Raw genomic sequence first — 23,491 nt, 5'->3', positions numbered from 1 at the left:
ATTCTCCATTCCTCCCGTCAATCTCCTCCTCCTCCCCTCCCAGCCGGCCGCCATGTCGTCGAAGAAGTATGTGGCCCCCCACGCCGCAACGGCCGCCACCACCGCCGCCACCCACCCGAAGCAGAGGAAGCATAGGGCACCGCCATCCAAGCCCCCGGGCATGTCTAACGCCGACTGGAGGGCGGATGTTCGGTGCCAGGAGGCTGTCACCACCGACCGGTGGAACAGGGCGAACGCCAAGAAGGCCTGGGACAGGGCGGCGCTCGCGACTGCGGCGGTGGCGGAGCACTCGGCCGAACAAACCGAGGTGGCTCGCGCGGGGATGATGAATCCGCCCGGCAGCCACGGCCCGTATGCGTCCTAGAGCCAGCAAAGAATCGGGTCTCCGGTCGGCTTCTCTTCGTCGCCACAACCCCGGGGCGATACGCTGTCACCGGGCAACGCTGACGGCGACGCGCACGGTGGGTTCAACCCCAACATCACCTTCCCCCATGGTCACCCGACCTAGCGCATGCCCTTGCCCGCCTTCGCCGGCATGCAGTACCCTCCGTACACCTACTCGTCGCCGGCCTACGTAGCCTCCCCGACGCCACCTCTCCGCTGTGGCGCGCTGCCCTTCTCACAAGCCTCCTCGTCGCATCTAGGTGACACCGACGCGACGGAGGCCGACATGGGAGACATCATCACGGCCGGCTCGGCCGCCGCCGTCTCCCCCGGTTCACTGCCCAAGACAACACAATGGACCTCAACGGCGACATGGATGGTGAGCTGGACTACGACGAGGAAGAGCCGAGAGGAGGAGGAGCCGGCGCCTGCTCCGGCGAGGAAACAAAAGAAGAAGAAGAAGCAGGCGGCCAGGACCGACGAGCCGCGCATCAAGTGGGCGTCAAAGGAGGACGAGTGCCTCGCGGAAGCGTGGAAAGTCGTCTACCTCGACCCGATCACCGGCACGAATCAGAGCGTCGGCACGTATTGGGAGCGCATCAAGGCCGAGTTCGACTAGCGCAAGCTCGTCGACCCCTACTTCAAAGGCGTCTACATGCAGTGCGGGTCGAAGGCAATGGCGAACCATTGGGGGCTCATCCAAACGGCGTGCAACAAATGGCATGGGATCGTCGAGGAGATCGCAGCTCGCCCGAAGAGCGGCGCCATCATCGAGGATCAGGTATGGCACTTCGGTTTCTCCCTTTTCTTTTCGCCTTGTGCGCGCCCGCCGACTGTTGTTCCTCGGCGCAGCTGCTGCGGATGTTCACCATGTTTTGCCAGGACAACAGCGATCAAGATTTCAAGTACCTCCACATCTTCAAGCGGATCGAGAAGTGCAAGAAGTGGGCGGATGTCTGCCATACCCTCACCAAGGCCAAGGAGACGTACAAGCCGGACACACCGATGCCAGGCTCGGCCAACGGGCGCCTGGACGGCAACAAAGGTGCCAAGAAGGAGAAATGATACGTTCATTTTGCATCATGTTTTCTTACTGTTATTTATAACTAGATGATCCGTTGTGCCAATGGCGCAAAGGCCGAAAGCAAACCAAGTTTTCAAACCATGCAAGTTAGAATATTTATTATTTAGAGACCAATGCCTACTTATAATGCCTTGTGAATGTTACTATACTACGGAATTAGGAGTGATAACATGGTGTATTCTTCAATAGCTATTTCCCCCATTCCCTCCTCCTATTTATAAAATTGTAATACTTACAAAAGAACATTGGCTAACAGATCACACTTCTACACAAAAAGTAAATGCATAAGATGTTTATATCAAGGAATAACCTTTGCAAGGTTAAGTAAAAGGTTTCATATGAGATATATTGATAAGCGGTAACATATGACCAATAAGCATGTGATGTGTTCCACTATTTAGTTTCAAGCACAAGAAGTTCCAGGTACCTATGAATTTCATATAAGCACTTTATAATACTCCCTCCGTTTTGTCTTTCTAGAAATTTCAACAAGTGACTACATAGGAAGCAAAATGAGTGAATCTACACTCTAAAATATGTTTATATACATCCGTATGGAACAGTCCATTTGAAATCTCTAAAAAGATAAATATTTAGGAACAAAGGGAGTAGAATTTTAGACGGTCTCAAAAAATGTGCACCACTAATTAACACATACAACCATTCTTACATAGCAAAGGCAAATCTTTAATTACTTTCAGTAGCTTGAAACTCAGAAAGCATAATTTATTCTCAGTCTTGTACAAGACTCATTTAAACCCTCCATGCATTCAATTTTGAAACCTTCTAGTAGAAACTGAAACATCACCGTGCACACATGTTATTGTTCTACTGTGTCACCGGACGAATAAACACATATCACCATGATCAAGGCTTCGACCAAGCGACATGTCTTTTAGAAAATATATGTAGAATCTCCCGTCGTCGGACTTGGTCCCCCGAAATGCGGAGACCTAGAGACATAAAAACAAATTAGCACCACATAGTTAATGACAGAGAACCTATCAATGAAATTCCATCTAAGCCACCGAAATTTACCGATTGTGCCAATGACTCAAGTACCTTATTTAAAACAATATTTATCTGCTTAGCATTTGGTACCGACATTTTTTCCACAGAATAACATCACAAGTTTGAGGTTGCCTCTTCTAATTGAAGACGTAAAATCCCCGCTTACATCATGGACTATAACAGTGTCCCTTTGACTAATATATATGTAATAATATTAATGTATGAACATGTATATGATACCAGTGTCCCTCTGCTAGTTAACTTCCCTTTATTATAAGTGTGCAACAAGCATTACCCTTTGCATATATAAATAGTAAGCAGGCGATCTACTGGATTCTATAACCCATATATTAAAAATAAAATCCTTTATCGTAAGCAGCTACCATTGATTTGGGCATACATAAACAATAAGCAGGTGGCATACACTGAATTCTGGAACACCCGCATTAAATATTTGGGCACTTAGCCTTCCCTTATCAGCTAGCAGCAAATATTCTTCCAAAGAAGTAATCTCATGTATTGCAAAAAGCTAAGATAACTGGGAACATCCCACACACATTGATATTAACCATCATGCACATATCTGTCCTAAAGCAGTAAGCATGAAGCAAACCAATCATAAGCACTGACAGGAAAAACCTTCTCATGTCTCCCAACAGTTCAAAAAACCTTCAGGAATGCCTACTAATTAGCAAGGCCATGTTCTAGCATACAAAGAAATTATTTCCATCCAGTATATAATGCAGAAGCAAGTATTCTCTGGAAGGATATATTCATATACCAAATAGACATAGTATAAGTTCCAACGATAATGTCATACCTATAGTAGAGACATAGCCTCAAGAAACGCTGTCCATAGTAAAAAAAACATTATAGCAGAAACCAGAAGCCAACATCAGTGTGGCTCGCAAGAAGAGGACGCCATTCTGTTCATGCCTAGCACAACAGCAAATTGAAGAGAACCTACATTACATGGCATAAAATCTAGTTAAGAAGAAAATCTGATGTGATATGTAACTATATGAATACACTTGAGTTGTTATAATTACTTAGGAATTTAGAATGGCAAATTTAAGAAAATAATTCAAATTATTGCTTTTCCTATAGAGGCTCTATAACCAGAATATAGCTGCACAGAAGATCATCAGGTAAAAAAAAACTTTAGTAGATTCATGAAAAGCAAATGCCAAGATAAAAGGTCTGACATAGCTGTCCAGATTTTGTATCAACCAGTCATATATATACAAGCATTTTGCCTCTATAAACAACATTTTAATGGTGGAGTAATCAATCTGAACAATTTTAAATTAAAAACAAAATATCTAAAGACTAAGCTCTAGTTCATGTATTTTAGAGAAGTTAAGGCCGGCGAAACTACGGAAGCAAAGGTCTGAAGATATCGATACACGTCGAACTATGTATTTCCATCAGCCTAAAAATTCCGAGAATTACATGGTACCAATACACGTCGAACTCTGTTAAAGCGGTACAGTTACAAGGCCAGAAAGCGGTTCAAGTAACGATGCAGGGTGCTGAACAGACCTGCTTCAACTTCTTTAGAGATTCTTCTGCATCTGCTAGCCTCTCTGAAACTGTTTTCTCAAGATCAGAAGAGTAACCTTTTCCTTCTTCCATGTTTCAGAGGTAGTATTTGAGTGTGAGCAAAGAGCCTTCCACACAGAAGAACTGTTGAAAAGACAAGTAACAACAAGATCTTTCCTACACAAGCAACAGCAAAGAATTGTTGAGAGTATCGTCAAATTTAAAATTTCTGAACTTCTATGACAAATTTTGACCCAAAAAAAGTTCTCGGGATTTTTTAATTTTCACAGATCATCAACCATACCAGGTGTAGCAATCTGGGAAAGTTTCAACCCATTTGGTCTAGCACGTTGAGAGAATAGTCAAAATTAAAATTAGAAAGGTTCTCCGGTTTTTTTTTGAAATTTTCACAAATCATCAAACCTACCAAATGTACTAATCTGGGAAATTTTACACAATAAATAATTCCTAGAAGGAAGGCAGTGGTAAGCGAAGAAATTTCAGTTCAAATCGGCATTGTTCTAAATATCGGCCAGTTAATTGGCATCTCGGTCAGTTAATGGCTACTCGGTTGGTCAGCGAATTCGCCTATTTATCCCTACTCAGCACCCGACCAATATGGTACCAATTACCGATATCCTAAACATTGCAAATCGGGTATCTAAACTATTCTCTTAGCAGTATAATTGCATTCTTATAGAAAGAAAGCAAGTAAAAAGTAGGAGGTACTTTCTAGAAAGCAGGAAGATTGAAGTATACACTGATTTATTTGTAAGATGTATCTTTATTATATTCAGCATATAACATGGTTGACAACAATAGGGGGCAGAAATAAATATTGCTAGAGCTTTGAACAAAAGCTAATTACTATAGCTCTATTGTTGCATGTTGTTATCTGAATTCAGTAAATCTACTATGCCTGTGCTCTTTAGGAAACATCTCCAAAGATTTGCAACAATTCCAGTATAACATCTCCAGGTTTTTGAAGTCATGTTCATTATTATTCTTTCGTATAGAGTTGTTTACTAATTTCAGTTCTTCTTGAAAAATCACACATCACTTGCTACTGCTTCTTTTCCAAAATGGGAATGCGCCAAAAATACATAGCCTAAAATTACATAATACAACCTTGACCGACAGTTTGCGAGAAGAACTTCAAAAAAGAAGGGAATATTAAGAAAAAAAGAAACAGAGAAATATTGTAATGGTTACGAAGTTGTCTTTCTGAATGTGATCAGCCCTTCGAAGGTAATATTGCAAGGTGCACAACACCTTGTAAGTTGCAGAAACACATATGGGGATCTTCAAAAAACTCAAATCTTCTAAGCACTGTCACTGTCTAAATAGTAAATTCTAATTCTCGGGAACTTAGAAAGATAAAATCAGTGCTGACATGCCAGTGGAGAGCATAGTGAACACAATAGTGCTTAAGAAATTTGTCTGTGATCTTCTCTAGATATGGTTATAACATCACCTTGCATGAATACATCATGGCATAGTTGAGGGCATTGGACAATCTCTACATCCACTGGGTGGTCTATTTAATGTTCTTAAAGGATCCATGTCAAAAGATAAGAATTTGACGGTATAAGTAGAAGAACACATGTGTAGTTATTGAACATGTGTAGTTATTGACAGAAACAGAGAAGTAACTTATAATCCAAACAATGCTTCAGCAAGAAAACATACTTGCTCTTAACTGGACAACAGTCATTGCTCGCGAAGTGTTGTTGGCCATCTGAAGAGCAGGTGCGGGAGAGAGACGAGTGGCGGCCTAATTTTGGCTGTCATAAGGGTCGGGATCCGCCTCCCTTAGCTTCTTCACATCGAGGACTGGCCTGAATTTATTTGGGTGTCGGTACCCTGACTCTTGGAATTTAACAAAGGATCAATGGATTAGTAACAAAACTAACTGATTGTAGCTTGCATAAGTTATATGTACTCACTATTTTACTGAGACATATCAACACTATAATGCCATATCAACACTATAATGCAGAAAATGCATGCAGATCAACATAACTGCACAAAAACCACCCATGCACGACACTTAAAATTGTACGAGAGGCTAGAGCTATTTTGTGCTGATCAAAACAATATATATTCAAGGAAATCTGTATTTATACATGGATAATATCTAACTTGAAAGGCCAAATTAGATTTAGGACATCAAACTATGGCCTGTTTGAGAACACCAAACTAAACTCCTGCCTGTTCAATTCAGAAGACGAAAAAGCTTCAGCTGGTACAACATCAAAGCGATTTTTAACGAGTTAGAGAATTTCATTGCCGTGAATTAGTGGACAGCGAGATTTAGGCATTTTTCCATTGGAATTAACGACACTCTTTAATCCTCACGGTCATCCAGATGTATATAGTACATACCAATCTAGCATACAACTGTATGGCCCAGCTTGAATCACATGGGATGATGAAATACATAGGCTATGGATATGACGAACCTGGAAAAGACAGGCAAATAACACAAATGATTACCTGCAGGCTGCATCGTCATTCATAATTGACCACTTTAATCTTGGAAGCCGTCAACCATGCCGATGCTTGGCCCTTGCCATCCAAGCCGTCTCTATCTTGGATGGCAGGGGCCGGAGGAGGAAGATGTAGAAGCCGTGGATCCGAGGCCTAGATTGGGGACGAATTAGCCTTCCTATATTAGACACCAAGGCATTGACTAAAAAGAAAGTGGCGAGAGAAATCCATACCTGATGGATAGTACAGAATGGGATGAAATCATATGTCCCCAGCAAAGCATCTCCACAGAAGAGGTAAAGAGAGTGGGGCGGGGGGAGATGGCCGTCGCTCCCGCTCCCGTGGTCTCGACCGCCACCTATTTAGGATATTGCAGCCCGCATCGCTCGATTTCGCTGGGTCCCCTCTTCCTCCTTCAGACCACGGCCAGACAGAGAGAGAGATCGAGGAGATGGATGACGAGGGTAGCCGAACCCTAGTCACATGAGCTCCTTCCTCCTCCACGGCCAACACAGCATGGCCGGATGCTGCTCCCCTCCTCCTGCCGAGTCTGGATCGAGGCCGCGCTCGTGGAGGCAGAGCACAGGGTGACCGCATCTGGGCCACCACGCGACACGGACGAGGCGCGGCTGGCTGCTGCCCCATCGTCCTGCCGAGCCGCTCCTATGCTCGAGCTCAAGGTGGCTATGGCGACAAGGCGGAGAACAAGGGTTGGAGGTCGCCGGTGGCCGGTGAGGGCGAGACGAGGCCCTGGCGCGGCGGCGGGGGTCGCGAGGGAGTGGAAGGAAACGAGGAGGACGTGAGAGGGGCTGACGAGGGAGATATTTTCATTTTCGTGGCTATTCAATCGCACCGAAACAAGGCGAAACCCACCTTGTGAGGCCCACCCGCCATCGATTCTTGAAGCAACTCCAAACGTAAAAAAAGACCAACGGCTGACCAGACACCAGCAGCCAAAAAAAACACTGGTGCTTAGGCATTTACAACGCCGGTGCTTAGGCCAGGCGCTAGGATTCAATTCCGGGTAGTTATGGTCTAATCCCGGTCGATCAAAGGATTATTCCTAGCGTCGATGGCAGGTCTGTCGCCGGGCGCTTTCTTCTTTTTTTCTTTCCTTAACGAGTGTTGTCCTTCTTTTCTACGAGAAAAATAATAGCATTAGCGCTCAACCAGGCGCCCATGCGTTAAGGGGACGGACTCTTACATCGACGCCACTTCTTTAATTAATTATTTTTATTGCCTAAGCGTCCAAATAAGCGCTCTTGCATTGTAGATGCCCTTACTGCTCGAGTAACTCCATCATGTGGTCAAAGACGTTGGGCGCGCTCAATGCCTCCAGAACGGCGGGTAGTCTAACGTCATTTATATGTTCAATGTTTTTATTCATAATAATATTTTTTGGAGTAATTCTAATGTCTTTTCTCTCATAATTTTTAAGGTACACACCAAGTAGGAGAATTCTGGCAGCTGGAAATCTAGACCTGAAAAAGCTATGTCAGGCTACCTATTCGGCACAAGTCCAAACAAGCTGAGCCTTCACGGAGAATTTTTATGGAATATTTAAAGAATATTGGAGCAAATAACTACCAGAGGGGGCCCACCAGGTGGGCACAACCCACCTGGGCGCGCCAGGAAGCCCAGGCGCACCCTGGTGAGTTGTGCCCTCCTCGGCCCACCTCCGGTGCCCATCTTCCGGTATATAAGTCATTTTGACCTAGAAAAAATAAGGGGGGACATTCGAGACGAAGCGTCGCCGTCTCGAGGCGGAACTTGGGCAGGGGCACTTTTGCCTTCCGGTGGAGCGATTCTGCCAGGGGAACCTCCCTTCCGGAGAGGGAAATCATCATCATCACCAACAACTCTCCCATCTTGGGGAGGGCAATCTCCATCAACATATTCACCAGCACCATCTCATCTCTAACCCTAGTTCATCTCTTGCATTCAATCTTTGTATCAAAACTATAGATTGGTGTCTGTGGGTGACTAGTAGTGTTGATTACATCTTGTAGTTGATTACTATATGGTTTATTTGGTGAAAGATTATATGTTCAGATCCATTATGTTATTCAATACCCCTCTGATCTTGAGCATGTTTATCGTTTGTGAGTAGTTACTTTCGTTCTTGAGGTCACGGGAGAAATTATGTTGCAAGTAATCATGTGAACTTGATATGTGTTCGATATTTTGATGTTATGTATGTTGCCATTCTCTTAGTGGTGTCATGTGAACATCGACTACATGACACTTCACCATATTTGGGCCTAAGGGAATGCATTTGGGGTAGTAAATAGATGGTGGGTTGCGAGAGTGATAGAAACTCAAACCCCAGTTTATGCACTATTCCGTAAGGGACCGATTGAATCCTAGAGTTTAATGCTATGGTTAGAATTTATTCTTAATACTTTTCTCGTAGTTGCGGATGCTTGCGGGAGGGTTAATCATAAGTAGGAGGTTTGTTCAAGTAAGAACAACACCTAAGCACCGGTCCACCCACATATCAAATTGTCAAAGTAGCGAACACAAATCAAACCAACATGATGAAAGTAACTAGATGAAATTCCCGTGTACCCTCAAGAACACTTTGCTTATCATAAGAAACCGTTTTGGCATGTACTTTGCCTCAAAAGGATTGGGCTACCTTGCTGCACTTTTGTTACTACTATTGTTACTTGCTCGTTACAAATAATCTTGCTATCAAACTACTCCGCTACTTACAATTCTAGCACTTGCAGACATTACCTTGCTGAAAACCACTTGTCATTTCCTTCCGCTCCTCGTTGGGTTCGACACTCTTACTTATAGAAAAGAGCTACAATTGACCCCATATACTTGTGGGTCATCATGGCTATTTTCTAGCACCATTGTCGGGGTGTGAAGCGCCTTTGGTAAGTGGAATTCGGTAAGGAAACATTTATATAGTGTGCTAAAATTTATTGTTTCTTGTTACTATGGAAAACAATCCTTTGAGGGGTTTGTTCAGGGTATCTTCACCTCGTCCGGAACCACAATTAGTTACCCCTCAACCTACTGCACCTACTGTTGGGGATATAACTATTTGTATGACCCGCCCAGGAGGGGCCGGGTTATACCTACAAATATTCTTGAAGCCCAAGACCCAGGATAGAGATGGTGGTTCAAGCAAGGGCCCAAAGCCCAGAGACGACTTAAGGCCCGTAGTGATAAACCGCCATGTATGTGTGACTTGTATTGTAAGGCAAGAATAGTTAAGAGACTGAGTCAGACATTGTTTATGAGCCGGCCGGGACTCTGTTGAGCCGCTGGGCGTCAACCTCTTTATATAAAGGGGCGACCCGGTGGCGGTTCACGGCAAGTAACATCAACTCGAGAGCTAGGTCAAGCGATTTGCTCCCTGGTTAACGAGTCATAAGCAATCCCACTCAAAACTGGATCGTAGGCTTTTACCTTCACTGTAGGGGGCCGAACCAATATAAACCTCGTGTCCTTTGTCCTGATTAACCCCTTTAAGCTTCCTAGTTGCGATGGCTCCACGACTAAGTCCTTCCACTAGGACATCTGACGTGACAATTCCATGACACCTACTGAAAATATTGAATATGAAATCCCTTCGGGTATGATAGAACAACTGCTAGCTAATCCTTATGCAGGAGATGGAACTGAACGTCCTGATATGCACTTGATACATGTGGAACAAATTTGTGGATTGTTTAAGCTTGCAGGTTTACCCAGGGATGAAGCGATGAAAAAGGTTTTTCCTTTATCTTTGATGGGAAAAGCATTGGCATGGTATAGGCTATGCGATGATATTGGATCATGGAATTGGAATCGTTTGAAATTGGAGTTCCATCAAAAAATTTATCATATGCATCTAGTTCATCGTGATTAGAATTATATATATAATTTTTGGCCTCGTGAAGGAGAAAGTATTGCTATAGTTTGGGGGAGGCTTAAGTCAATGTTATATTCATGCCCCAATCATGAGCTCTCAAGAGAAATTATTATTCAGAATTTTTATGCTCGGCTTTCTCGTAATGATCAAACCATGCTGGATACTTCTTGGGCTGGTTCTTTTATGAAGAAAACTATTGAATTCCGGTGGGATCTTTTGGAAAGAATTAAACGCAACTCTAAAGATTGGGAACTTGACAAAGGTAAAGAGTCGGGTATAAAGCTTAAGTATGATTGTGTCAAAACTTTTATGAATACAGATGCTTTTCAAAATTTAGCACTAAATATGGACCTGACTCTGAAATAGTAGCCTCTTTTTGTGAATCATTTGCTACTCATGTTGAACTGCCTAAAGAGAAGTGGGTTAAATATCACCCACCTATTAAAGATGAAATTAAAGAACTAGTACCAGTTAAAGAAGAAACTATACTTTATAATGTTGATCCAGTTGTTCCTTCTGCTTATATTGAGAAACCACCTTTCCCTATTAGGATAAAAGAACATGCTAAAGTTTTAACTATGGTTAACAAAAGCTATGTTAGAACACCTAAACCTGATGAACAAATTAAAGTAGAACCTAGCATTGCTATGGTTAAAGATCTCTTGGAAGAAGATATGGATGGACATGTTATTTACTTCTATGAAGAAGCTGCTAGAATTGTTAAACTTGAGGGGAAAGATAAACATAGACCAGTTGTTAGCATGCCTATTGTTCCAGCTAAAATAGGAGATCATTGTTATCATGGTTTATGTGACATGGGTGCTAATATGAGTGCCATTCCCCACTCCTTATATGAAGAAATTAGAGATGAAATAGCACCTGCTGAATTAGAAGACATAGATGTTACTATTAAACTTGCTAATATGGATACTATATCACCCATTGGTATTCTTAGAGATGTTGAAGTCTTGTGTGGGAAGATAAAATACCCTACTGATTTTCTTATTCTTACCACCCCACAAGATAAATTTTGTCCCATTATATTTGCTAGACCTTTCTTGAACACCGTCAATGCTAAAATAGATTGTAAGAAATAAACTGTCGGTGTTAGCTTTGGTAGTGAATCTCATGAGTTCAATTTTCCAAGTTTAGTAGAAATCATCATGAAAAAGACTTGCCTAGTAAGGATGAATTAATTGTTCTTGCTTCTATTGCTGTGCCACCTACCGATCCTTTAGAACAATACTTGCTAGACCATGAGAATGATTTAAATATGCATGAAAGAAATGAGATAGATAAGATCTTCTTTGAACAACGTCCCCTTCTTAAACAGAATTGGCCTATTGAAACTCTGGGAGGTCCTCCTCCACCTAAGGGTGACCCTGTGTTTGAATTAAAACCTTTGCCAAACACTTTGAAATATGCTTATGTTGATGAAAAGAAGATATATCATGTTATTATCAGTGCTAACCTTTCAGAACATGAAGAAGAAAGATTATTGAAAGTTCTAAGGAAGCACCAAGCTGCTATTGGGTATACTCTTGATGATTTAAAGGGCATTAGTCCCACTCTATGTCAGCACAAAATTAATATGGAACCTGATGCTAAACCAGTTGTTGATCATCAACGTCGGTTCAATCCAAAGATGAAAGAAGTGGTAAGGACAGAAATATTAAAACTTCTGGAAGCAGGTATAATCTATCCTATAGCTGATAGTAAATGGGTAAGTCCTATTCATTGTGTCCCTAAGAATGGAGGTATTACTGTTATTCCTAATGATAACAATGAGCTTATTCCACAAAGAATTATCATGGGCTATAGAATGGTAATTGATTATAGAAAATTAAATAAAGCTACTAGAAAAGATCATTACCCTATGCCTTTTATTGATCAAATGTTAGAAAGGCTATCTAAGCACACACACTTTTGCTTCCTTGATGGATACTCTAGCTTTTCACAAATACATGTTTTACAATCTGATCAAGAAAAGACCACTTTTACTTGTCCTTTTTGGAATGTTTGCTTATAGACGTATGCCTTTCAGTTTATGTAGTGCACCTGCTACCTTTGAAAGATGTATGACTGCTATATTCTCTGACTTTTGTGAAAAGATTGTTGAGGTTTTCATGAATGACTTTTTTGTTTATGGTAAGTCCTTTGATGACTGTTTAAGCAATCTTGAGCGAGTTTTGCATATATGTGAACAAAAAAAATCTTGTCTTGAATTGGGAGAAGTGCCACTTTATGGTTAATGAGGGCATTGTATTGGGTCATAAAATTTCTGAAAGAGGTATTGAAGTGGACCAAGCTAAGGTTGATGCAATTGAGAAAATGCCATGTCCTGAGGACATCAAAGGTATTCATAGTTTCCTAGGTCATGTTGGTTTCTATAGGAGATTTATTAAAGGCTTCTCTAAAATTTCTAGGCCTCTCACTAGTCTTTTGCAAAAGGATGTTCCTTTTGTTTCTGATGATGATTGTTTAGAAGCCTTTGAAACACTCAAGAAAGCCTTAATTTCTGCACCTATTGTTCAACCACCTGATTGGAACTTGCATTTTGAAATTATGTATGATGCTAGTGATTATGCTGTTGGTGTTGTTCTATGACAAAGAGTTGATAAGAAGTTGAATGTTATTCATTATGCTAGTAAAACTCTAGACAATGCTCAAAGAAGTTATGCTACTACTGAAAAAGCATTTTTAGCAGTAGTGTTTGCTTGTGATAAATTTAGACATTATATTGTTGATTGCAAAGTAACTGTTCACACAGACCATGCTGCTATTAAATATCTTATGGAAAAGAAAGATGGTAAGCCTAGACTTATTCGTTGGGTTCTCTTATTACAAGAATTTGATTTACATGTTATTGATAGAAAAGGAGCTGAGAACCCCGTAGTAGATAACTTGTCTAGGCTTGAAAATATGCTTGATGACCCACTACCTATTGATGATAGTTTTCCTGATGAGCAGTTAGCTGTAATAAATGTTGCTAATAGTACTCCTTGATATGCTGATTATGCTAATTACATTGTTGCTAAATATTTACCTCCTAGCTTTACATACCAACAAAAGAAAAAATTCTTCTATGATTTAAGACATTACTTTTGGGATGACCCACATCTTTATAAAGAAGGAGTAGATGGTATTATTAGACATTGTATACCTGAGCATGAACAGGAAAAATCCTACGAAAATGTCACTCCGAAGCTTATGGAGGGCATCACGCTGGAGATGGAACTGCTCACAGGGTATTGCAATCTAGATTTTATTGGCCTACTCCCTTCAAGGATGCCCGCAAGTTTGTCTCATCTTGTGATGAATGCCAAAGAATAGGTAATATTGGTAAGCGTCAAGAAATGCCTATGAATTATTCACTTGCTGTTGAACCATTTGATGTTTGGGGATTCGATTACATGGGACCTTTTCCTTCCTCTAATGGGTACTAGTGGATCCATTGCGCCAAATGACGCAAAGACCCGCTGATTCCATGTTAGCGATGAAAAGAAATCCATATTTTAATTGATTTCCTTACGGGCAAGCACATATGGCAATAAATTTAATATCTCTTAGTTGAAGAAAATAGGGGCTTGCAGCCAACAAAATATTTCTATCCCTTCCATTTGCTCTTCATTGGCTATTGCCATGAGGAAATGTCTTCGATTAGCTCTTCATTGTCTATTGTCGTAGCTCAACAATGCCCTTTTCCTTAACCTATTGCATCCGACCCCATGTTTCTTTAGAGAACAGAACATAACTACAGTAACATCAGCATGCAATTTACAACCAGGCAAACACCTCATTTCGTCATAGCAAGCAACACCAAGTTCATCTTCCGCTGGAAAAGTGCACAAGGCAGTCATATTTCCACTGACCACAAAGTGAACAAATTCAAACAAACTTGACTCTGTTAGTAGCATGTTGCACATGTTATATTCATAAAAATTCTATCTTCATTTGATCACAAACTACACAAAAAATCACATAGAGCAGCTTCCAAATATAACATAGAAGTTGCAGCTGCGTACCAACTGAATATTGAAGCAGATTTTTCCTTTACTGTTTATTGTTGGCACAACAATCCAAAACTTCAGATGTACAAAGTTGGACGTTGGTTTTAATAACGTTTTTAAACTTTAACACCATTAATGCAAACCAGTATGTGTATCTCTCTTTCAATAATCAAAAACAATATAAGAGCCAATGTGGATCTATTATTTCACCCACAGAAATAAGGTCTTGCAGTTTACAACTATTTTCGATGCATCAAGATTCAAAAATGAAAGTAAACTACATGGCTAATATAACCATTCCATACACTAAGAATAGACCATGAAAGACATAGAAGCACACACAAGCACAACGAAGGAAACTGCTTACATTCAAATCATCACAACAAGCTCTTGAGATTGCTTATGGCCACCAAAGTTTTTGAAGTGGCAGATCCGCCCAACGAAAGTGGACGGTAGGTGTCGGCCCCAGAGCCAAGCAGCCTGCCTCGCTGGCTAGCGCTATTGCCGCTCTCATCCTCCCATCAATGAAGACGACGACACTCACAATAGTCCAGTACTTGTAAAAGCAAGTGGTTTCTTTATGAAGAATATCAACATGGTGCAGACATTTGATTTTATGACATGAGGCATGAGCAAATAACATTTTTTTCCATCGCAGATGGACAGATATATGAATGACAAACATGCTAAAATCATTTTCTCAAAGCATGCAAGCCAGTAATATAGGTAGCAAACCATCAGATGTTGGACACATAATGTAATTTACTTAGCAAAAAAATGGTTCTGTTGAACAAAAAACAGTGTCACAAAAAATCTCCCAAAAAAGCTACTTTAGCTTATTTTCACATGGCCTATTTACATTTCTAATAACTAAGACAATGTGGGAATGAGTAAGAAAATAGGAGAATAAAGCTATAACCAGATTGAACAACAAAACTCTACAGCTTGCATATACACCAACGGAAGGTAGTAAAAAAATGAGGGCACTCAGCAAGCACAATTCAAAATTAGAAGTGCACCAGGTACGTGAACAACAGTTATAATGGGCCAGTGGCGAGAAATTGCCAACACAACAGAACAGTCGAGATAGGCACACATCTCAATCACATAGGAAATCAAGAGAAATATTAAGCAAAGGCAATGTAGAAACAAATAAGCATGCTCCAAGCAAAGTTGAGTGACGCTGGCCTTGGAAGTGAAGAAACGATGATTTTCCTGGAGAAGATATCTTGATTCAGTCAAGATTTATAAAAAGAATTATATAACATCTGTAGCTAACATGCATTGTTACAACAGTACACATCTACAATGACCAAAAGGGTTTATTTCTGTATGTAAACAATCAATAAGGCAAGTTTAGTGAACCAACAGAATGCAACTCACTCATAATTATTTAAAAAAAGAATAACAAAATGTGATCCTCCTTTGGTTAGTGTTTACACACTACACAGAGCTATGAATTAGAAAACTGAAGATTATTAAGTAAAACAAGAACTCGTCGTAACTATTCTTTCCAAATCCCCTCCCAAGCACATGTTCTCCATAGTTCATTGAATGTAGATAGAATTCATTGTTAGTTTCTACTATCACTTATAACAAAATATAATATGGCAGACACTGAACAATTTTACCATCAACTTTTTTATTGTGTTCATTTGTGTTTGCTATGATCATATTTGATCTTAATCTTCTACATTGAAGATTAAAGATGCCAAAGGCTGATACCATGCTAGTCTTAAAGAAAAGACAATTCAGTCATAAACGCAACATAGGTTACAGGGGGCATCTCGAGAAATGATTTGACGAAAATTCTGTTTTAGTTGCGTTCTTATAATATCTTATTGGAGTATAGGGGTATCCATGAACTTGCTCAGGGGTACAGAACATGTGCTGAATGGTCCAAGGAGAGTCTTGTAGAAGCTTTCAAAGGTATGAATGTTTAAGAAAAGCCGCCAATTGAAAATGGAGATCCATCTCACAAGATTTTATACTTATAAATTGATTTACATGTTGATTCTTCCAATTGTTGAGAGCATCATACTCTAAAATAGAGAGAACATATAGGCACGCCCAAGAATTCAAATCATGTTTGGTAAATATAATTGTCGTGGTCAAGTTTTCAATTGTTCTCTATGCAAGTCCAAACTTATAGCAACACATAACAACAAAAAGAGCTTGTGAGAGTTAAAAACAGACTGGAATTAAAGGTAGAATCTTATGTTAGATTCACCGACAAGTAATCTCACACACATGCCTACTATTTTGTTAGCAAAGCAAAACATATTCCAATAAACCAAGAACAATAGAGAAGCCCTTGGCTAGATCAACTGACCATCGCGTAAAGAAAATGTAAAGGAAGATACCTGAAGAACATGGCTTGAACTGAACAATGAGCAACTCTTGAGTAGGAGAACAAAGAAGCTGCAACCTTCTAGATCTGACAATGTGTGAAATGAAAGCAGAGGAACTTGTTAGAGCATAAGCATGTCGGCACATAGTATACAGACAAGGAAAATATCAGTCCATTTACCCAAGGTTAAAACCCAAAACGGATGAGAAAAGCAGCCAAGATTAATGAAACATCTAAAATTTAGGCACCAAGCCACCAAGCCAAACATGAGTAGCCACCTGATATCAGCCTCCAAAGCAACCTGATATGAGCCTCCAACAAAATTGGAAGAAAAGTAGTGGTGTAAACATATAAATATAAGAGAAACAAAACATTATTATAACTTATTATGGCATGGGAACTATTTGTAGAATGTTTATCATGCGAATCAAACAACTCTGGAATACAACTATTTGATATGTACTTCAGCTGTGCTTGATGTATACTCTGTAAAGCAATGTAAATGCTCTTGATAATGAGAAATACCTAGAAACATTAGGAGAACAAAAATCCCCATGTGTAAGAAAATCTTGAATCTGTAAATTCATGCCTGAGACAATGAACTGAACATTTGACTGTACATTCACTAAGATAAAGATAACAACGTTCTATGAAAAGAAATTGCATAACTGGCATCATACTTTTCTTAGTGGGTCAATTATAGAACCTGAATACTCACCTAAGCTCAACTGCTGCTCAACCCCCTCTGCTCCAACCCTAGAACATTCATTCCTGCCAAACAAAAACAATAGTGGTAGTGCTGCAAAAATGTATAATCCAACGCCAGATAGTGATGCCTCCGTCAATCAAATTCCTAGAAATTTTCTCTAGAAATAGACTTACATCACTATTGCCGAGCATCCACACTATTGCCGAGCATCCACACTCGAACTAAAAACATACATCACTATTGCCGAGCATCCACACTCGAACTAAAAACATACATCACTATTGTGGGTTAATCATTCTGTTCTACAAAAAGACCTACATCACTATTGCCGAGCATCCACACTCGAACTAAAAACATACGCACCCACACCCACCCACACACACACACACCCGCACCCGCACACATGCATCAAGCAAGGCAGGAGGACAAGGGAGAGCAGGGACTCGGAGGAAGTTAATTTGCCTGGAACGCACGCACACACACACACACACACGAATCAAGCAGGGCAGGAGGACAAGGGAGAGCAGGGACTCGGAGGAAGTTAATTTGCCTGGACGAGATTCCTGACGGCAACGGTGGAGCTGACTCGCGGCGGCGGCGACGGAGGTAACTCGAGGCGGCAGCTAGCGAATCCAGGCGGCAGCGGCGGCGAGGCCATGCGGGCGCCCTCGATCCAATCCGTTGCCCTGGTCTTGTCAATCGAGAAAATAGGGTTAGGAGTGGGCTTCTGCTAGACTCGGGCTGAGCTCCATCCCTACGTATCCCGACGTGTCGACGGCGTCCCTGACGACGCATCTAGGGCGGCGGCGTTGGAGAGGAGACAAGGTGGAGGGGGCGTGGGCTTGAGGGCAATGATGTGGGAGAGGAGGGAGCAGGTAGGAGACGAGGCGGAGGGGACGCAGACTTGACGAAGGGTTGGCAGAACCCTTACACGTTTGGAGGATGGGCGTGGATGGGATTGGTGAATCCCAACAGCGACGAGACGTGCACGCAACCAGTGCCATCGACGAACGGGACAGGAGCAGCGCCGGCCCACCCGTCATCGCTATAGAATAGACGTGGGTGCATATGCGGGTATATACGCATCAGCCTATCCTTGCGTAACTGCTCCCCGTAACGCATGATGCGGGCCCCCGGGCGCATTTGACCCGAGACGCGACGCGACGCAGGAGGCAACGCGCACACGAAAAAGCCGCAGCCATCAGACCGATGTGTGGGACCAAAGAAAGGCAGGCCTACTTGCAGCCGCACCAACAGGCGAATCCAGAGGGGCGAGCGAACCAGAAACTGGGCAGTGCCCACCATGCGTGCACGTGGCACGACAGGAGAGGCCGCTGGCGCACCCAAAAAACTTTGATCCAGCCAATCCGCTTTTACCCGAGCCCACAGGTCATCCCCATCGACGTTTCACCGCATGGTCAAAAAGGCAACTCACCTTTTCCATCCAGATCCAACGACCAGCAGCGAAAAAAAGATCGGGTTGACCCTGATCGAACGGCCAACGAAGGCTGAAATCGGGGGAGCTCCCTGAAAGCGAGTTGTCCAGCCTCATTATTGGTATAAATACACATATTTTGGTTGTTGTTGATTATGTTACTAAATGGATAGAAGCTATTCCAACTAGTAGTGATGATCACAACACCTCTATTAAAATGCTTAAGGAAGTTATTTTCCCAAGGTAGAGAGTCCCTACATATTTAATGACTGATGGTGATTCATACTTTATTCATAGTGCTTTTCGTAAAATGCTTGCCAAGTATGATGTTAACCATAGAATTGTATCACCTTATCATCCTTAGTCTAGTGGTCAAGTTGAACTTAGCAATAGGGAAGTAAAATTAATTTTTTAAAAGACTGTTAATAGGTCCAGGAAGAATTGGTCTAAGAAATTAGATGATGCACTTTGGGCTTATAGAACAACATATAAAAATTCTATGAGTATGTCTCCTTATAAAATGGTTTATAGAAAAGGTTGTCATTTGCCTCTTGAGTTAGAACATAAAGCATACTAGGAAATTAAAGAACTCAACTATGATTTCAAACTTGCCGATGAAAAGAGGTTATTTGATATTAACTCTTTAGATGAATGGAGAACCCAGGCTTATGAAAAATGCAAAATTATTCAAAGAGAAAGTTAAAAGATGGCATGACAAAAGAATCCAAATGCGTGAGTTCAGAGTCGGAGAATATGTTCTTTTGTACAACTCTAATTTTAGTTTTTTTGCAGGAAAGCTCCTCTCGAAATGGGAAGGCCCATATGTCATCGAGGAGGTCTGCCGGTCTGGATCCATCAAAATAAATAATTTCGAAGGCACTAACCTGAAGGTTGTTAACGGATAACAAATAAAGCATTATATCTTAGGTACACCTATCAATGTTGAAAGTAATATTATCAGAACTTTGACACTGGAAGAACACATAAAAGAGTCCTTCCAGAACACTCCAGAATCATCAAAATAAGGATGTAAGTAATAGGTAAGTAAACGGTCTTCGAAAAATCCACAAAAATATTTTTTGTTAGTTCTGGAATATTTTAGAATTTTGGAAATAAAGAAACTCCCAGGAAACATCCCCTGGTGGGCATAAGACACCAGGGCGCGCCAGGCATGGGTTGTGCTCATCTGGGGCACCTTCCGGACTCTATTTTTCTTCTGTGTACTTGTCCTTTAAGATAATTTTTTTATATATACTTCCCGAACCTGTTAACCATCGTATCGCGAAGAAATCCCTGTTCTCTTTTCTTACTGTTCCTGGGCAGATTTATCAAGCAAGGAAGTTACCGTAAATCCATCCCAGGTGACAACACAAGCACTCTTGGCCGAGGACGAGGAAGACGCTTCTTCACCACCAAAGGAGAACTGAGTATCGGGTATGGGCACTCCCCTTGGTTTCCGCCAAGCTTGGGGGAGGTGCCCCGGTATCGTATCATCCCACTCTCTTTGTGATTTTACTTATCTTAGTTTGATCTTTTTGCTTTATATGAAATAAAGTTAGTTCGATCCTTTCTTATTTGAGAGTCTGCTTAGCTATCAATCCTCGTAATCGTGTGCAAGTTTTATAATAAAGTTAGTCTGAGTTTTGCTTTCTTTACTATTATGTTGCAAATAAAGAAAAGAAATAAGAAAGGAAGAAAAATAAATAAAAGGAAGGAAATGAATCAATAAGATCATATACTAATCCTGTGGTAGGTGATAGCACCACATAAGGAAAAGTATAAGTAGGAAATTTTATTTGAGATTGACAAACAGAGCATTAGTCAATGATGCAACTCATGAAAGAATTAATAAGGGAAGAGAAGATTCACATATAAATATACTATCCTAGAAATCTTTTGTGATTGTGAGCCCTCATCAAAATATTATATGCCAAAATTGTTGATGTTGGACAAGGAAGACAACTTAATTATTTATGTATATTCATATTCACATAGAAGTCATATTGTCATAGATCCTTTAACATGTGATGCTTGCCCCCTATCTTTGCTAGCCAAAAACTCCGCACCAAGTAGAGATACTACTTGTGCATCCAAAACCCTTAAACCCAAATCTTTTTCAAGTGTCCACCATACCTACCTGTGGATTGAGCAAGATCCCTCAAGTAAGTTGTCATCGGTGCAAAAAGGCAATAAAAATTGCTTCTAAATATGTGAGTTCATTTAGTGTAAGAGAAAATTGAGTGTTGTACGAACTTGGATGACAAAGAATAAAAGCGACAGACTACATAATAAAGGTTGTCATCTTAAGGGGTAATACAACGTGACGTTCTCTTGCACTAAGGGATTGAGCATGCAAACAAATAAGCGCATGGCAACCTCTGCTTCCATCTGTGAAGGGCTTATCTTTTACTTTTATGTATTTACATTTATGCAAAGAGTCAAAGTTTTCCTTCTATTCCCTTTTTATTTTCTCTTTTGGCAAGCATCATGTGGTGAGGAAAGATCTAGGCACAAATATCTAGTTGAATATAGATAGCATGAGTTATTACTGTTGACATCACCCTTGAGGTGAGTATGTTGGGAGGCGAAACTATGAGCCCCTATCTTTCTAGGTGTCCGGTTGAAACGTTTTGCTCATGGGTACGAGGTGAGTGTTAGCAATCATACAAGACTATATGATGGTTGAGTATGTGGACTTGCTAGAAGGCTCCAACACATGACTCTTCCTGAAAAGATGATGAATTGTAGTTGCAAAGTTGACTGAGAACATAGTTTGTTGGTTTTTAATAGAGGTTTTTACTTCGATTACATGATGAGTTGTTACTTATTCATGGGAAGTATATGATGCAAGTTCGATGATAGAAGTCCTATGTTCAATTTTGTTGCTATTATAATAATCAACATGATGCTTATATGTTCGTATTTTTGTTTTTATCGACACCTCTCTCTCAAAGCATGTGGACATGTTTTTTGATTTCGGTTTCCGCTTGAGGACAAGCAAGGTCTAAGCTTGGGGGAGTTGATACGTCCATTTTGCATCATGTTTTCTTACTGTTATTTATAATGTTTTTATCCATAATAATGCCTTTTGGAGTAATTCTAATACCTTTTCTATCATAATTTGCAAGGTACACACCAAGAGGGAGAATTCTGGTAGCTGGAAATCTCGACGTGAAAAAGCTACGTCAGGCTACCTATTCTGCACGACTCCAAACAAGATGAGCCTTCACGGAGAATTTTTATGGAATATTTAAGGAATATTGGAGCAAATAACTACCCGAGGGGGCCCACCTAGCCTCTCCACCTAGCCTCTCCTCCCCTTGCGCCCGTGGCCACTCCGGCCCCGACGGCCACCCCTCTCCCCCCTACCGATGGCCACTCCGGCCCCGGCAGCCACTCCAAGCTCCTCCTCGATGGCTCCTTTTGCACTCAACTTTGATCGTGGCAAGAGGTTCCAAGCAGATATGAGGTCCAAGTTTGGCCACCCAGTGGTTTTCTCCCCGAGCTTTCGTCAAAAGGAATTCACCATGGTGGTTTCTTTCTATAGGGCATCCTTCAAACTTGATGCTCGCACGGTTAGTGTTTCATTCCTTGCTATGTTTGGGGGTTATGCTTAAGATTTTAGAGTCCGTTTCTTGAGAAATAGATCATATAAGTTTTCTGTTGCTTTGAAGTCAGTGGGCTTTGAGATTTACAATGCGGGTAAAATTGTGGAAAAGGAGTTTGAGATGGTTTTTAGCCTTTGGAATTTTGGTGGTCCTAATTGGATCAGAGAAGAGCGTGTTTATTATGCTGAGCTTGACAACGAATGGACTCTAGTGGGTAGGAATGGGCGCGCCGTGGATCCTAACTCCGGCGATTGCCAGAGTTACAGCTCGGTGGTCCAGGGCGGCCGATCAGGTTTTGAGCGGTTATCAGGGCCTATTCATGATGGCAATAATCAAGCAATTATTCCCACTTCATCACAGCCTAATCACGGAGTTAATCAGCCACAAATTGAGCCCCAAGTTTCATCACGTCTGCATGGGGCACCATTCGTAGTCTGCCATGCATGCGGGGCCACGGGACACTTTGCGCGCAAATGCCCAAACCCAAATCTTCATGGGCTCTGGTCGTTTATTAAATTTGATACTTTCTCTAGCCCACCTGAAAGCTTGGGCCGAGGGAGCCATTGAGGCCTGGTTTCATTGTCTTGGGCCGGCACCACAGATTAGGCAGGTCTCGTCATTTATGGAGCTAGTCAAGGACCATTTCCCAAATTTCCAACCGAGACCATCACTTGCCTCCTCGCATTCCACTACACTTACCAACTCTGCAACATCCTCTGCTCCCTCCTCGACAAGCTCGCCTGCTCGTTCCTCATCGCCGTTGAGGGCAGTGGTCGCCGCCTCGTCGGTGGACGATCCGATGGCCAACGTTCCCATCGACCCGCTCCCATTTGTGCCAGATGGATTTTAGATTCAAGAGATCGAAGGAAGAACTGGGGTTTCTTGTGCCATTCTGCCTCACCGCCCACGAAGACACGAAGATTGGGCGATTGCATCCATCCACCCGCATCCTGATGAGGTATTTTTTCCTAACGTCCGAGAGGTTCTGGAGGAATTTTTT

The 23,491-nt window shown here is 41.6% G+C and overlaps 1 protein-coding gene and 1 long non-coding RNA gene across 15 annotated transcripts; both read right to left on the bottom strand.

The window, feature by feature from the left end:
- Positions 1-2,060: 2,060 nt before the first annotated feature.
- LOC119365261 lies at positions 2,061-7,318 on the bottom strand. The gene is made up of 6 exons (XR_005175420.1): positions 6,745-7,318; positions 6,518-6,664; positions 5,711-5,890; positions 4,022-4,198; positions 3,300-3,442; positions 2,061-2,421 (listed from the first exon to the last, which is right to left on the bottom strand). It is a non-coding gene; the product is annotated as an uncharacterized LOC119365261 (long non-coding RNA).
- Positions 7,319-14,570: 7,252 nt separating this feature from the next.
- Positions 14,571-18,415, bottom strand: LOC119365259. Of its 14 annotated transcripts, XM_037630872.1 has the most exons (6): positions 17,999-18,415; positions 17,458-17,510; positions 17,265-17,328; positions 17,018-17,040; positions 16,753-16,826; positions 14,571-15,604 (listed from the first exon to the last, which is right to left on the bottom strand). In XM_037630872.1, exons 1-6 carry the CDS (start codon positions 18,241-18,243, stop codon positions 15,377-15,379), a joined length of 687 nt encoding a protein of 228 aa, XP_037486769.1. In that variant the 5' UTR covers positions 18,244-18,415; the 3' UTR covers positions 14,571-15,376. The 14 variants fall into 14 exon arrangements, 4 of the variants coding, with proteins under 4 accessions (XP_037486769.1, XP_037486768.1, XP_037486770.1 ...); XM_037630871.1 differs by lacking the exon at positions 17,265-17,328 and having other exon boundaries at positions 16,920-17,051; positions 17,999-18,411; XM_037630873.1 differs by lacking the exon at positions 17,018-17,040 and having other exon boundaries at positions 15,132-15,604; positions 17,999-18,413.
- Positions 18,416-23,491: the final 5,076 nt, after the last annotated feature.

This window comes from Triticum dicoccoides, chromosome 2B (genome assembly GCF_002162155.2).
Source record: "Triticum dicoccoides isolate Atlit2015 ecotype Zavitan chromosome 2B, WEW_v2.0, whole genome shotgun sequence".
Lineage (NCBI taxonomy): Eukaryota > Viridiplantae > Streptophyta > Magnoliopsida > Poales > Poaceae > Triticum > Triticum dicoccoides.
Note: the sequence above shows the minus strand (reverse complement) of the source record. Positions and strands in the feature narration are given on the sequence as shown.

What these genes read in the sequence shown, in the direction of transcription:
- LOC119365259 (XM_037630871.1), bottom strand. Translation starts at nt 18,243, where the DNA reads ATGCGTCGTCAGGGACGCCGTCGACACGTCGGGATACGTAGGGATGGA. An exon ending in TGAGCAGCAGTTGAGCTTAG is followed by an intron (nt 17,052 to 17,457) that starts GTGAGTATTCAG and finishes ATTTTGTTGGAG; the next exon opens with GCTCATATCAGGTTGCTTTG. An exon ending in GTTCAAGCCATGTTCTTCAG is followed by an intron (nt 15,605 to 16,752) that starts GTATCTTCCTTT and finishes TATCTTCTCCAG; the next exon opens with GAAAATCATCGTTTCTTCAC.